The sequence below is a fragment of the Rhinolophus hipposideros genome (genome assembly GCF_964194185.1).
Source record: "Rhinolophus hipposideros genome assembly, chromosome: X".
Classification (NCBI taxonomy): Eukaryota; Metazoa; Chordata; class Mammalia; order Chiroptera; family Rhinolophidae; genus Rhinolophus; species Rhinolophus hipposideros.
The window spans coordinates 102,459,238-102,475,914 of NC_138046.1; the positions used below are offsets into that span (position 1 = coordinate 102,459,238).

The 16,677-nt window shown below is 33.2% G+C and overlaps 1 protein-coding gene across 1 annotated transcript in view; it reads left to right on the forward strand.

The window, feature by feature from the left end:
* The window catches only part of DMD (dystrophin), a 2,022,175-nt gene that overhangs the window by 679,553 nt on the left and 1,325,945 nt on the right, over nucleotides 1–16,677 (forward strand). Inside the window, exons 21-23 of the mRNA XM_081043053.1 lie at nucleotides 3,785–3,965; nucleotides 11,182–11,327; nucleotides 14,299–14,511. Coding sequence (XP_080899179.1) covers nucleotides 3,785–3,965; nucleotides 11,182–11,327; nucleotides 14,299–14,511 — 540 coding nt within the window. The remainder of the gene's footprint in view (nucleotides 1–3,784; nucleotides 3,966–11,181; nucleotides 11,328–14,298; nucleotides 14,512–16,677) is intronic.

The window sequence follows — 16,677 nt, forward strand, 5'->3', positions numbered from 1 at the left end:
ATGGCCTTCTCATATGCCGGGAACCCCAAAAGTCAGAACTCATTCCAGCATCATCTTTAATGGCCAAAATTCCATGTAAGTATCATTTGAATCAGATGTGGGTGAGACTCAAGGTATGATTTGTCCTGAGACAGAATTCTTCTGTTGTAAACCTGTGAAACCATGTAACAGGTACTTCCAAAACATGATGGTGGGACAGGCAGAGGATAGATATTCCCATTCTAAAAGGAGGAAAACTAGGGAAGAAGGAAGGGGTGATGGGTCCTTAGCAAGTCCAAAACCTACCAAGGCAAAACCCACTGGATTTGAAGGCTTGAGAATAATCCTCTTTGGCTTGACACCCTGCCTTCCAGTCGTGCTGGGGCCATGGTTCTACCTTCAGGACCCACTAGGGCAGCAGTGACTTCAGTTTTGTGAGCATTAGATTGAGCATTCATTGATCCTGCCCTCATAGCATTTACCTAGAGTAGGAGAGAAAAACGTTAAGTAAAAGATTAAATAAATCGATGTAAAAATACTAATGAGACAAATGCTTTAAACACAGGTACAGAGTTCTGGGAAAATGTTGAACATGGAAACCCTGACTTAGAACAACCAAGGGCAGCTTCCTTGAGGCAGGTGCATTTGAGTTAAGGCTTTTAGGATGAGTCAAAATTAAGTAAGAGAACAGCAGGGCAAGAGGCCTCAGACAGGAGAAAGGTAGTGGGAGGGAACAATAACCATCAAGGATCTGAAAGAAGGCCCATGGGCAGTCTGGGTATAGAAGGGCAGGGGTATAAGATGAAAGATGGAGGCAAATGGACAGGCATATAGGAGACAGAGCACGGGCTGCTGGGGCATGTTAGGACCTTGGTCTTTATCGGAGGAGCGAATGGAGATAACTGGAGGTTGTGTATCTTAAATATTCTCTCGAGGTTAGGGAAATCATCCTAAATGAAATGACTTCTTTTTTCTTCATTCGGCCACAAAGTTTCAAATCCTAATGACACAATTCCACCCCTCTTTATCACCCCTTACTCTTTCTCTCTGCCCCGTTGATTTCTATTAATTTGATACTCACCTAGATAAAATATTTAGCAGGATAAGCTCAGTATTATTCACACAACAGTTAAAATGATACTGTTTATAATTAATGATAGGTTAAAAAATTTTCTCCATCCTGTTTATCAATGCAGTCTGTTATTTGGGGATTTCTTTCTTTCTTTCTTTCTTTTTTTTTTTTTTTTTTAGATTAGAGTGCAGATTTAGCTCAAAATCTATTATTACTCTCCAGAAGTAATTCTAAATATGTTGCCGATTAGAGAGCCATTCGGGAATTAGAAGAAATCCATGAATCCTCTCCTGAGAAAGATACTAAAGTTTTTCCCTCAGATGAACATGTAATTTTAGAGGGTAAACAGACTTAGGGCGGATGCCTTACTCTGGAGGACCAACCACACTAAGGCCCTTTTATGGAAATAATGAGTAATTGTTAACATATTTAAATGATAAATATTTCACATCAAAATGATCTCTCCTGTGATTTACTCTCAGAACTTGAAGGTCTTAACTGAACATTTGCCCAAACGTTTAATTAGTTTCAAAGTCCCTTTTGTTTTGCAGAACACACTTGACTGTACTGTGGGCTCCTTCTACATATAACCCCCTCAACGGAAAGAACGACAGCCTTCCATCTGGCCAAATGTAAATCAGGTTCTGGAATGTTTCATAGCAGATGTCAGTGCTGCCATTGGCAAGCCTGGTATACAAAGTGCATGTCAATAATTCCATATCCCAAAACACAGACATTTACCTCCTACCTGTTGTCTTATTCTTCCTCGGTGGATATTTCCTTACCTTCTTGAACTTGACTGACAGTCTTTATATATGCAAGGGAGAGATGAGTCACCTCCCCATTTATCTACATGTCTCTCTCTTCTTCATCTACCAAAAGAATTTGATTGTCAGAAATGAACCTATCTGAATCAAGTCATACTGTTATAACCATATACCACCATTCCTCCGAACATTATCTTTGTATCTTCTAACACTCATAAAAAGTGGTATTGCCTATTATGTAGTCTTGCTACTATGAAAGGATCTATGATCTATGTGATAAATTTATGTCATTCGATACTAAGACAGAAGTTACTTTGTTCAAAAGACTGTGCATGCATCCCAAAATAACTTTTTTTTTTTAACTTTCCCTTTTGATTTCCAGGAAGGTCAGGGTTATATTTAATTCATAATTACTGTAATTCTTTCAATTTTCCCCTCTTTCTAATAGCTTTATGATTCAGTTTTTTAAATTTTTATTGTCCTATTTGGTACATTTTAAATGGTAAACAATCTTGAAGTACTTTTTTATAAAGGTAGCATAGTATAAATTATATGTATGCAACCATGGTGATAATATTTTTACAAAGAGCGTTTTGAAATTTGTTTGAGTTCAAATTTTATATATATATATATATATGTGTGTGTGTATATATGTATATACACACATATGTATTTATATGATACATATGAATTGCAACTTCACTGGAAACAAAAGACTATGAAAACGTATGTCAAGAACAGCACTGTTCAAAAGAAATATAATGCAAGCCACAAATTTGAGTCACATGTAATTTGAAATGTTCTAGGAGTGACATTGAAAATGGAAAAAGTAAAAAAAGAATTAAAAAGAAACAAATAAATAATAAAAATTAATTTAAAAAAGAAAATGGAAAGAGTAACAGGTAAATGAAATTTCAGTAATTCATTTTACTTATTAACCTGGGATTTCAAAATATTTTGAGATTTAATGATATTTGAAACTATTTGAGAATGTGTATATTTGCACACTAAGTCTTCCATATTCAGTGTATGTTTGACAATGACAGCACATCTCAGTTTGGAGCAGGCACATTTCAGGCACTCGGTAGCCACATGTAACTAGTGCCTACTATACTGGGCACCACAGCAGAGTGTCCATGTGACTTTATCATCCAAACCAGAGTACTCTTGAAAGTGAAAGGAGTGCTATTAATAATTATGCCAGGGCAACAAGAGAAAAGCAGAGCAGTCACCCTACTTAAAACAATGATAATTGCCTATTTAGTCAGCAGAAGTAATGTCCATACAAAAGATAGATAACTATAGACATGAATATGAGTGTGTATATATATTAATGTCACATAGATTATGTATACATATCTGTGTGTAATATATGTAATACACATTTGTAATTTAATGTACATAGAGTGTATATATGTAAATATATGTAAGTATATAATTTATATTCTACACAAGTGAATTTAAGGAAAAAATAAATACTGTTCATGAAATGAACTTAGAATGTAAATCAAAGGCACACAATTTTGAGATGAGGGGTGCCGAGGAACATCCGTGTTTTATTTATGGAAAGAATATAAGGTCATTAACGGTACTTTTCACCCTTACTCATTGATGCCCATTAGTGTTCTAAATTATTCCATTGGAAATGTAAAGAATTGTACACTTGAAACCTATCCAATTTTATTAACCAATGTCACCTCAAGAAATTTAATTACAAAAGGAAAAACAAAGAAATGTAAAGGTATTTATGTATGATGATATCTATTGCACAAGGAGTCAAGGTATGCTTAAATTGATAACCTGTACTAGAAGTTTACCTAAACCATCATAGATGTTTCTTACCAACTTTTTGATAAGAGCATTAAACTAAGCTTACATCACTGCCTTGTAACACCTTCCTTTGCAAAAATGTAATGTAAACAAAGAAAAAATGTTACTTATTTTAATACCCTAAATTATGGTACAGGATGAAGTCAACCGGTTGTCAGTTCTTCAGCCTCAAATCGAGCGATTAAAAACTCAAAGCGTAGCCCTGAAGGAGAAAGGACAAGGGCCAATGTTCCTGGATGCAGATTTCGTGGCCTTTACAAATCATTTCAACCAAGTCTTCGCTGATGTGCAGGCCAGAGAAAAAGAGCTACAGACAAGTAAGTAAAAATATTTAAAATGGCTAACTTGGCTATTTTCCAAATTAGCTATTTAACAGGAAAAGAGAAAGAACTCACATGAAAGAATAATTTCTATGAAAGGAACCACCCTCCCTACAAACTGTAGTAAGAAGTAACGAAATGCTGTTGTTGGAAAATATACTATGTGTTATAGTTTCATTTCCCTCCCTCCCCGATAATGATTTCATGACTCTGAGGGACAAATAAGCATATGTTTTACATAGGCATAACTTTTCTTTGGTGGGTTGCAACTTTTGCAAGCAAACATTTTGAACACTGAAGGACATAACAGAGCATTTGAAACCACATTAGTGGGTTTTCATTAAATTCAATTTGCTTCACGTACAGGACATTTAGCTGGGCATCTTACTAATACTTCTATCAATTTATATGCAAGATGGCCTCAGGGTTTTTTGAAAATTAATTTGAGGAACGTATTCAATAATGTAAAGATTTTATTGGGTATCCGATGGACTCGTGTCCCATTTGGGAGACCACCTCAGGGATACTGTGGATGCCTGATCATGGCATTGTACACCAGAAGCTAAACAATAATGAATGCCAACTATAATTTTATATATATATAATGTGATGGCTCAGTGTGAGGTCGGAGGGATAGTGGATGGGGGGAGGTGGGTTCACAGTGTGAGGGATATAAATGATGAACGTCTAAGTATTATCTTGTCTTGTACACCTGAAACTAATAAATTAAAAAAAAATTATATGCCGATTATTATAGCTGTCGCATACACGTGGCAACTGAAACTCAGCAAAGGATAAACTATTCTTTCGGCTGTGTTTTAGTATCAGTTCACTATAACTACATAAGATCCTCTTTTTTCTCATTTAGTGAGAAAATATAAGAGTGGAGCAGTTACACAAAAGCCTACCATATGACTAGCAAGTTTTTCAACATGTCTCTTTTGTGTCTCACCAATTTGCTCTTGTGATATTAATGGGTAGTATCTGGTCCAAAATATCCCTGCTTATCAGCTTCCTTTTTAAGGCAAAAATTCCTTACACAGGTTTATAAACACTTTTAAGCATTAGTAAATGAGTTTTGGGTTCACCATACACATACGTGCCTATGTATATATGTACACTCAAAGGATTATAGTTTAAAACTGGATTTTAAGGCATTATGATAAAAAATACTTTAAAAAATATCTTCCTCAAATTTGTTATGAGAAGCACAAGAACATGTTTGTTTTCTACTAAAACTTCAATTACTTGGAAAACACATTTTTAAACTGCTTCTCTTTGTGAATATATAAAGAATTTACCACATAATAGTTCTAGAATAAGTATAGTGATATACATGAAGCGTTTCCCACTTTCCTATTTTTTTTAATTTTTATTTCTCTGTGAGGTTGTGGAATGAACTGAATAAAGCGAAAGGTAAATGCATTTTTTTCTTTTATTTCAAAGTCATTTTTGCTGAAGGGTTTATTTTCTTGAAAGGGAATCAGATAATACAACTTTACAATAATGTCAGCTCCCTCTAGTGGATTTCAGTTTACCTCTTACTGGGTCTCTATAAAATGCATTGGGGAAAAGATTGTGAATGTCCTAAATTTCAAACATTGACCTATTTAACAATGAAGCATTTTTCTTGTCATAAAATCCATAAACCTCCCTTAAAATCAAGTATATTTTAATGGTTATCCTCTAATTGGTGGGTAAAAGAGCTTATTCACTGGGAAATTATTTTAATTTACATGTACCTATTAATTATATTAAGGTTCAACATTTTTTCTGTTTATTTTAAAGATATTCAGAATATTGATGTTTGATGATAATTGAGATTCAACTATGATACTACAATATAAATGTATACTAATATATACTCTTTATCCATGCAGCCATCAATATACACATTTATATCATCAAGTTTTCTTTATCTTTCATACATACAGTGATTGTTTATAAAACTGCCAAATATTTTCACTCCAGTTATCTCTAAATAAAATGTTCTGCCTTCCACTTTATTTACCAAAACATCACTAATAATTTTACTCATTCTTGGAAAACCTGTCTCGATTAATTAATAGTCATTAAATATGGATTATATATGAATTATAAAGTATACAATATATATATAATTTATATTATGTGTGTAATATGTTATTTAATTTCCTCTCTACCTTTTTTCTTTACTACTGTTTTCACAATGAAAAAAAAATTGACTTTTAGGTGTACTTTGAGTGCAGAAAATGGTGTAAAGGAATTGGTGGTTGGTACCTGGCAAAAATTATATGAGAAAGTAATATTAAAAGATAAAATGCATTCTATATTTGTAGTTATTTTTAGTCTACAAACAACTTTTTTTAAATAAATTACCTTTCTTTCCTCAGAGAGCAACCCTTTAAGAATATCTTGTGTTTCCCTGTCACAAGTACATGTATATGATAATACATACTATAGCACAACTGTTTTTCAGTTAAAGTTTTTTAGCCCTTGACATAGACTCATGTATATCAGAAAATATAGCACTTGATTCCACACATGACTTTTTTTAAGTGATAAAATTATCTTCCTTTGTCTCTCCTGCTCTCCCCTTTGTTCTCCTCTCTTATTATTCTCTTATCTGAAACCTGTCTCCCTTTTAAGTCAGTTGGATAAAACAGTGGGGATTTTTAAACAAAAGATACAGAATGTTGAGAATGTTTCTGTGTTCATCTTCCTTCTGGTTTTGAGAGACTGGTGTTTTTTTGCTGGCCCGTGCTGAAAAGCAACAATTTCTTTGCATTTCTGCCATTTTCTGTCTAGTTAGTTTCTCTCTCTCCCTCCCTCCTTTCCCCCCTCTCTTCTTCTCTCCCTCTGAATTTTGGACAATCTATAATATTGTAACATATACTTATGAGTTAAGTAACCTTTATACTTCTACCATGTTCATGCTGCCTTATCACTTAAATGATAAGCTGATAAATCTGAAAATCTTTATTCTCATTTAGTTTAGGTACAATTTAATCTTTACCCAGGATGCTACCAATGCCAGGATTATCTTCAAGATAATCTAAACACTTTTCCAAATGCATGGTTAGGTTTTCTGTGCAATGTGATAAACTATGCCTTGACAATGAAACAAAAAAATGTATATGTATTTTTAAATGACCATAAAGTATCATCCAATATTCAAACAGTTTAAGTAAATATAGAGTTAAAGAAATAAAACGCTTTCATCTTTTTGGATAACATTTTCCTTGGTCTTTATTATTATCTAATTTTTGGTCTGATCATGACTGTCTTACCAGGATGAAGTATAAACTAATTTTTAAATTCACTGTATGAGTGTGTCAAAATATTCATGTGTGTGCATTGTGTGTGTTCACACTTAGATACATGCATGTGTTTGTGCACATGTGTGTATGTGTGCATGTTCGTAAATCATTTCAGCACAGTGCTTTAGCTTTGACTATGGATCTGGCTCTCTAGAATGTAAAATTAGCCCAGAGGAACCCACTCTTCCCTTCAAATGAAAGAATATGCTGCCTCTATTCAGCTTCGTTCTCTCCCTATCACATTTTGTCTTTTTTATTGACAGCTCAAACTTTATATGAAACTCTCATAATTTATCCTTAGTGCTGAGTGTGTCACCATCACTTTCTTACTGTCTGATGTCTCTCTTGTGGCTAATAATAATAGCAAATATGCTATATACCCTGTAGTGGACATAGTGATTAGCAAATATAGAAAAATTTAGAATAAAATCTAGTGTCTTATTATGCTCTACAAGGTCCGTGTGGACATAGTTCCCAAAGACCGCTCTGCCCTCATGTCCATGCACTGTCCACCTTGCTCCACTTGCCTCTTCTGTGCTCCTTCAGTACCGGGAACACTCATGCCTCTGGGCTGTTAAACTTGCCATTCCTCTCCTGGAAAACGTTTCCTCTCACTAACCACATAGCTTCCTCCTTCACTGAAGTCTCTGGTCACATTATACTTCCACAGAGAGGCCTTTTTGTTCACTGTATAGTCATTTTCTGTCCTTTTTGTTCTATTTTATTTGATTAATTAAAAGCTTTTATTATATGCAGAGTTGATATAATATATGGACATTTAAAATAATTTAAAAATTAATCTGCCTACTTAACCACGAAATGACAGAATATTGCGAAAACTGTTAATATCCCATTACCACTCTCAAATTCCTTTTCCTCCCCACCCCCCAAGCCCATCCTCACCATCGTCCCCACGCAGGTCATTTGTCTGTTCTCAGTGCCATTCTTGAATCCTCCCATGAAAACTACACTTCCCAGCATCCTTCTTTAAATTGGCTACTTGCTTGGTTCAACCAGTGGGAGGCACTTGGAGAATACTGAGGATGAGTAAAGGAGAGAAGCTGGAATGTTCTCTTCCCCTCTCATCGTTTCAGAATGCATCTCCATCAGTGGCTGAAAATGAGTCTTCCAAGGTTCAGTACTGTTCCCTCTGGAAACAGCATTCCTCAGGCTTGCTGTGTCCCCAAATGGAAGCTCCCTGTGAGTTCAGCTCCTGCTAGTTGGTTCCCATTATTGGTTTCTTGTAACTCCAAACCATACCTCTTTATTTGTCCCACTAATCTTTGGAATGGTAGTGGCTTCCTGGTACTGTTCATCTATTGATTACCCATCATTCCTCGTGTCGATCCTCATTTATTCCAACATTTTTATATCTAATTCTGTAGTTCAAATTTATTTTATTGCATTATCTGGAAGGATCTCCCCACACATACCTCAGGTTTTTTTCACTGCCATTTATTTCCATTACTCATGAAAATGTCTTTGGTTATTTGTTCATTTCCTGACTCACCAATTAAATTTCAAGCATCATTAAAGCTCGGGCTTTGCTTTTTTAAGTTTTACTTTTTGCATCCCTGGTTCTCAGAGTATTGAATGAATATTAGCTGAATGAAGCTAAGTAATAAATGATCGCAAGTAATTTATTAACATCCCCATTTTGATAAATGAGGTCTAAGTTACTAAAATGTCAAGTAATTTGCCAAAGCTAGTAAGTGCAGAGCCAATTCCAAAGCACAGGGCAAAAAGTAGACTTCCCAATTGTCATGCTACACAGCCTCTTTCTGCAGAAGCAGAATGGAGAAGCACTCTGTTAGATGTTCATAAAAACCTGTTGCTCTTTCTCTAAGAATAAGTAATCCCAATATATTTATCACCTTTTTTAAAACTTCTCTCTCCCTCCGAACACATATTCATCATCTGGACAAAATTGGACTGATTCATATCACCTCTGGCTAGCTTCTAATATATGTTTGTCCCAGCAGCTGCCACAAGGGAAACAAGCACTGTTTTCCAGAATGTACATGTCCAAGTTTAATGAAACTAAACTTTATAACCCATTCAACATATACCCTTGTCTCTCGGCTTCATCATAACAAAGTACTCCTTTACTTCATTATTATTCATGAGATTCCTCTTCACTTTTGTTTATTAATGCATATCTAACATTAGCATAAACGCACCTAGTCAGTAGAGAAACACATTATTTATATGAAAGAAAACAGTGAGGTCGAAAGTACCACAGAGATCTTTCAATATGAAATCAGAAGTGCTTAGATTAAATAAAGCCTCTTAAGATAAACTTGGGTAGGAACTCCCAAATAAATATAAGCACATTGAGTGCAATTCTCAGTTTGCATTTCTAACACACACTCTAAAAATATTTTACCATCTGATAACCCTATTAAATAGTATGCAAAATACTTTTCTGTATTCCTCTCATTTAGTGTGAAAGGAATTGGTATATAGAAGTGAAACTCATATGCTATGTATCTATTAAAAATGATATGGATTAAATAATGCCATTTGATAGTTATTTAAACTAGTGTTTTGCACTGTGGTTTTATCTATTTAGGAAAATCCTCAGCCATTATCTCTTCAAATATGGCTTCTGCCCCATTTTTTCTCTCTGAAATTTTTGGGATACATGTATGTTAGACCACTTTTCTGTTTTTTGTGTTTTTTTATTCTCTTATTTCCCACCTTTTTGTCTTTCCATGCTTCATTCCAAATATACATTGCTGGACTATCTTCAGATTTACTGATTTTCCATTTAGCTCTGTCTAATCTATTTTAAACCCATCCATTGTGTTATTAATTTTTACTTATTACATGTTTCAGTTCTAGAATTTCTTTTTAATTCTCCTTAAAAATCTGTTAGGTCATTTTTATGGTTTCCAGTTTTCTACCCAAATACTCAGTCTTGTTAATCTCCTTGCACATGATTAATATAGCTACTTAAGTCATACATTGTATGTGTATATGTGTATGTGTGTGTATACATATATATACAAATTATGTATAGTTACATATAGCATATATACATAGATGCATGTGATTTAAAGCTTATATATAGCTCTATAAAACTATATATGTAAAGCTTATAAATATATATATATAAACACACGTATTTTCCCATATATATTCATTTCCTAATTTTATGTATACTTGGAAATGGATATGTGTGTGTGTTTGTGTGTGTGTAAAAGTACACCACTTGGTAGGGGTTGTGATTTTGAAACAGGATGAGCCTGAGTCTTGTTTAAAATCCTGGCTGACACTTACTAGATGCTTAACTATGAGCAAATTAGTTGGCCTTTTTTACAGCCTCAGTATCCTCAACTGTAAATGAGAATAAAAATGTGTATCTCATAGGTTTATTATAAGAATTAAGAATGATAATGTGTGTGGTAATTATTAAAATTTCTGACACATACTAAAACATACATAAAGTGTTTTTCTAGTAAAATTAAAGGGTATAAGATGTAATTTCAAATATAAAGGGCTGTAGATAATGATGCTTTTTTCCCCAAAGGCAAATGATGACACAGAACAGTGTAGCCTTCAAAATCAGATATACACGGACTCTGCTTATTTTCTCCAAGTACCATCTATGTTGGCAAGTTACTTAGCCCCTTTGTATCTCCATTTCCTCACCTTGAAAATGAATTGAACAATGCATACCTTGCAAGGCTGATGTGAGAATTCATTGTAATATATGCATAGTTTCTGTCAGAATATCAGACGGACGAAGGAATATATCTTCGACCTTATATTCTAATGTAATTTTCAGGCTTTTACATTTTGTTCATATTTGTAATTAGTAGTATGGTTGAGTTTGCTGACAACTTAGGAAAACATAGTGACAAAGTTTAAAATGATTAAATGATTTTCTTTGTTTTCCCCTTCTGGTAAAGTTTTTGACATGTTGCCACCCATACGCTATCAGGAGACCATGAGCACCGTCCTGACATGGATCCAGCAGTCAGAAACCAAACTCTCTATACCTCAGGTTACCATCACTGAATATGAAATCATGGAGCAGAGACTCAGCGAGTTACAGGTCTGTGGATGTTTGCATGTCTTACACAGCGCAGTGCTCATCTTATGTACCAAGCAATCACATTGGTATAACCTTAAAATAATATTAGAATAAAATAATCGTGGCAAGTCTGATAGTTTACCAGTTGAAAAAAAATGAAGATAAGACTTTAAAAATTGAATATGTTATGCATTTGTTCTCTCTATAAGATCAAACTTCCATCTTTGAAGACGGTGATATGGTCTGCTTATGAAGTGTATGCTTTCTCATTTAGTACATATTTTAGACACCTTGATTTTGAGTATTATGAGAGTTGTGATACTATTTTCCTCCTTTGCTTGCTGATATATAACTCCTCTCATATTTCCAAACAGAAGGAGGTAAAATGGTGTAGTTGTAAAATTAGTTTTAATTTAAACACTAGTCTTATGTAATGATGTAGTTAGTTATTTGAGTTCTAATAGCTATGTTTTTAACAGCCTTATATTGGGATATATCAAATGCTTATATGCGAAATGAAAGGAATAATTTATAAGAGATTTTATAATCTTTTCCTACTATCTCTGAAAAGCCTGTGTTGTATATCAACCACATTTTAGTTTTTAAGATATGAAAATATGCTCATTAGTTTAGGAACTGAAATCATATATCCATATTTTTAGAATTAAGAAAAAAGATTAAAATTTTAGCTTTGTTATATCAAGAGATCTTTATTGAGAATGAAACATTATTAACAAAATAATTTTAGAAGTATTTTGCCGAATACATTTAAAAAACAAAACATTTCCTAGTGTACATTGTCCCATTTAAACTATTTCCTCTGCTGTAATACCAAACACACTATAACTATTTAATATTTTTTCCGTTTCTGTTGTTGTTTTTAATACTTGGAATGATTCCAAATTTACTTTGAATAATATGTGACTTAATAGAACTATAAACTTAAAAAAAATAAGAGTACAAAGGTATAGCAACTAAGGGAGTAGATTAAATACAGAAGAAATGGTGCATGGATGAGTGGAAAAGAACATTTCTACTCAGAAAACAGTGAAGAGAGGAAAATTATTTACAAATATTATTAAGAAAATATATTAACTAACTGAAAAAAATTGAAGTTAGAACCTTGCATCAAATGTTACACCAAAACAAAATACCACATAAATTAAAAAGTTCCAAACATTTTAATAAATGTTGGAGAAATATTTAATAAAAATCTTTAAAAACATACAGGAAACATAAACATCAATGGAAGAAGTCGCAGACATTGTAAAAACACCACAGACAATTTAAAAGAAAAATGAAACCAACGAAAAATTTGTTTGAATAAGGGCGAAAGTCATGAATAAGGAAGTCACCAAAACAACCACTAAACATATGAAAAATTATAACTCAAATTATAAAGGAAGAAGTACAGATTTATGAAGTTAGATATCATTTTTCACATATTAAATTACAAAAGAAAAAAACCCCACAAACCCAAAAGAGATAATCAGTGCAGATCTGGCAGCAATTAGCTATATTCTCACTAACTGGTGGATATGTAAATGAATATACATTTTGCTGAGGAAAACTTTTCAATACCTCTTAATAACCTGCAAAATAATTCATTTAATTGTACACATGAATACTATTTCCATGAAGTCTCTGTCTTATGAGAATAATCAGAATGTACCGAAAAATATAGGTATATTGTGGCAGATAGATTTTAAGCATAATTTACAGAAGTAGAAAGCTCAAAATTAATTTTTAGAGCTAATAATGGGACATGGTTAAATGCCCTGCTCAAAATGTAGTTATATGCATGCTATATATGTATTGTCTAAATAATCAAACAACGGTAACAGTTTAGTAAATAAAATAAAAGTAAAGTAAAAATTAAAATACCATAAAATATGCATAAGGTATTATGGAACCATAAAAGTTATTTGTTTGACATATTTTGGATAAGTTATAGGTCATATTATAAAAGTAGGAATGAATGTGTATGTGTGTACATCATAAGATCAGATATTCAGTATTTAGTTACACGTAGAAAAAACTGGAAATTTATACAAAATCATAATAGTTGTATATAATGAGTATTTTTCCATTTTTTATCTTGAACTTTATAACCAGATTTATTACTTTATAACCAGAAAGTGAAATTTAAATAAATATTGAGGAGGGGAAACCTAAAGATAGGCCTCCTATTAAAAGGGATTGCATAGGTGTATGTGTATACACACACACACACACACACACAGAGTGCAAAAAAATGTGTATACATTTTAAGAAAGGAAAAAAAACTGTATTAAAATTGTAATACTCAGTACATACCGATAACAAAAGATGAATACAAATCATGTGTATATATTTTTGGCACCCCCGACATATATCATATTTTTAAAAAGACATTGGTATATTTTGTAGTATTTTAAAATTCATCCCAAAATTACCCTAGAATTTTACTATAATACTACAAAATATACCAATGTCTTTTGAAAAATATGATACTTTAGTTAACCTGGTATTAGTAGACCATCCAGCTGGAAACTTATTCTCAGTGTTGTTTTTCCATATATCAATATGATTTAGTTATATTTTTACCTAAGGACGTTAGAAGTTGTCTTCCTAAAGGCTCAGTATAATTAACTGTATTACAAATGTAATAATTAATAAACAGACATGATAGAATAAAATTAGTTGTGTTAAAACGGTTGCTATAAGATACAGTTTTGGATATATTTCACATTGTTCATAAAAGTAGGCATAGATTTTAAAATAACATATTACTAAGTGCTGCGAAAATTACTCTCATGATAAAAAGTAGAATTTCAATTAGCACTAGTTATTTTATAACTAGTATTACATCATCTATTGTTATAGATATTTGAATCACCTAGCTTTGAAGTTCATTTCATTTAACTGAAGAAGTTTGTCACTGCTCCTGCACAATGAAACATATTATTATTCATCAGTTAATATACATGTACTTTCCTTTTTCAATTTGGAGGCTTTACAAAGTTCTCTGCAAGAGCAGCAAAGTGGCGTAAGCTATCTCAGCACCACTGTGAAAGAGATGTCACAGAAAGCGCCCTCTGACGTTAGCCGGAAATACCAATCAGAATTTGAAGAGATTGAGGGCCGCTGGAAGAAGCTCTCCTCCCAGCTGGTCGAACATTGCCAAAAGCTAGAGGAGCAAATGGCTAAACTCCGAAAAATTCAGGTAATTCAAGATTTTACCTTTTATGTACATTTCTTTCTTAACTTTTTTCTCCCCTAACAATGCGTTATAAAATTTAAGGTAAGTTAACTTCTGTAGTTGTTCAAAGTCAGTGATAAATCTTTCTATTTTTTTAAAGGAAACAGTAATTAGGAGTTCTGCTTCTTAGATTTTCTTTCTTCCTTTTTTTTTATTAGTTTCAGGTGTACAAAAACAATGTAATAGTTAGACATGTACACCCCTCACAAAGTCATAACCCCCTCCCCCAATCTACTACCCCTCAGACATCGTATATAGCTGTTATAGTTCCATTGACTCCATTCCATATGCTGTATTCCACATGCTGACTATATATTAAATTATAGTTGACATACACTATTATTCAGCTTCAGCTTCAGGTATTCACTGCAGTGGTCAGGCATCTACACCATCCGTGAAGTGGTCTCCCTAATAAGACAAGTGTCCATCGGATACTCCACCAAATCTTCACAACATTCATTGTTTATATTCCCCAAACTGTCTTTCGTATCCCCGTGGCAATCTTGTGGTTACCAACTTGTGCTTTCTAATCCCCTAACCTTCTCGCCCATCCCCACCCCCGCCCATCTAGCAACCCTCAGTTTTTTCTCTATAACTCTGAGACTGTTTCTAATTAGTTTGCTCATTTATTCTGTTCTTTAGATTCTACATATAAGTGAGATCATATGGTATTTGACTTTCTCCATCTGACTTATTTCACTTAACATAATGTTCTCTAGGTCCATCCATATCATTGCAAATGGAAAGATTTCATTCTCCTTTATGGCCGAGTAATACTTTGTTGTATAAATGTACCATAGTGTCTTAATCCAGTCATCTGCTGATGGGCATTTCGGTTGTTTCCAAGTCTTGACAATTGTGCCAAATAGTACTGCAATAAACACAGGGGTGCGTATATTTTTTCGAATTAGCATTTTGGATTTCTCTGGATCGACATTTAAGAGTGGAATTGCTGGGTCATAAGATAGTTCCGTTTCCAGTTTTTTGAGATACCTCCATACTGATTTCCTCAGTGGCTGCACCGATTTGCAGTCACACCAGCAGTGCATGAGGGATTCCCTTTTCTCCACAGCCTCACCAACACCTGTTGTTGATTTATTGATGATAGCCATTCTTACCAGAGCGAGGTGGTATCTCATTGTGTTTTTTATTTGCATTTCTCTAATGAATAGTGAGGTTGAAGATTTTTTCATGTCTGTGGGCCATCTATATGTCCTCTTTAGAGAAATGTCTCTTTATGTCCTCTGCCCATTTTTTAATTGGGTTGTTAGTTTTCTTGGTGTTGAGTTGTATGAGTTTTTTATAAATTTTGGATATTAACCCCTTATCAGATATCTCATTGACAAATATCCTCTACCATTCAGTAGGATGCCTTTTTGTTTTATTGATGGTTTCCTTTGCTGTGAAAAGAACTTTTTAGTTTGATGTAATCCCATATGTTTATTTTTTTCTCTTCCCTTGCCCAAGGGGATATATTAGTAAAAATATTACTAAGGATAATATCTGCATACATTTTCATTGAAATTAATTTTTTTCCACCAATACCAATGGGATTTAAATGTATTTTTAGCTCAGATAATGTTCAACACTGATCTTACCTTTAGTCTGGATGTCCTTTAAAATATAGCTCTCATTTATCGTATGAATAAATAAAAAGTTGTCTACCATGTAATATAGTCATATCATTTCAGAGCATAAATAACTTATAATTATGTGTATAAACTTAACCCCGTCACCTTCCACAACCGGCTTCTACTGACTTAATTGATTTGAATAGTGCCACATATTAATAATCACCCAAGCTGAAAATAGTAACAGTTACATTCTACTCTAAAGTCTAAAATATTTAATGATATAAGCAGTATCTCTCTTATGTGGTGAATTCTTGTGAATAATAATGTTGCTAAGTATCTTTGAAAGCATCATGCATGATGAAAAAACATTGGAACAAGAAGCTTCTGTAATTTAATATATATATACGTATGTGTATATATGTATATTTACATATGTATGTGTGTGTGTGTGTATATATATATATATATATATATATATATATATATATGGTCACAGGATGTGGAGTACAGCATAGGGAATAGAGTCAGTGGAACTGTAACAGCTATATACAATGTC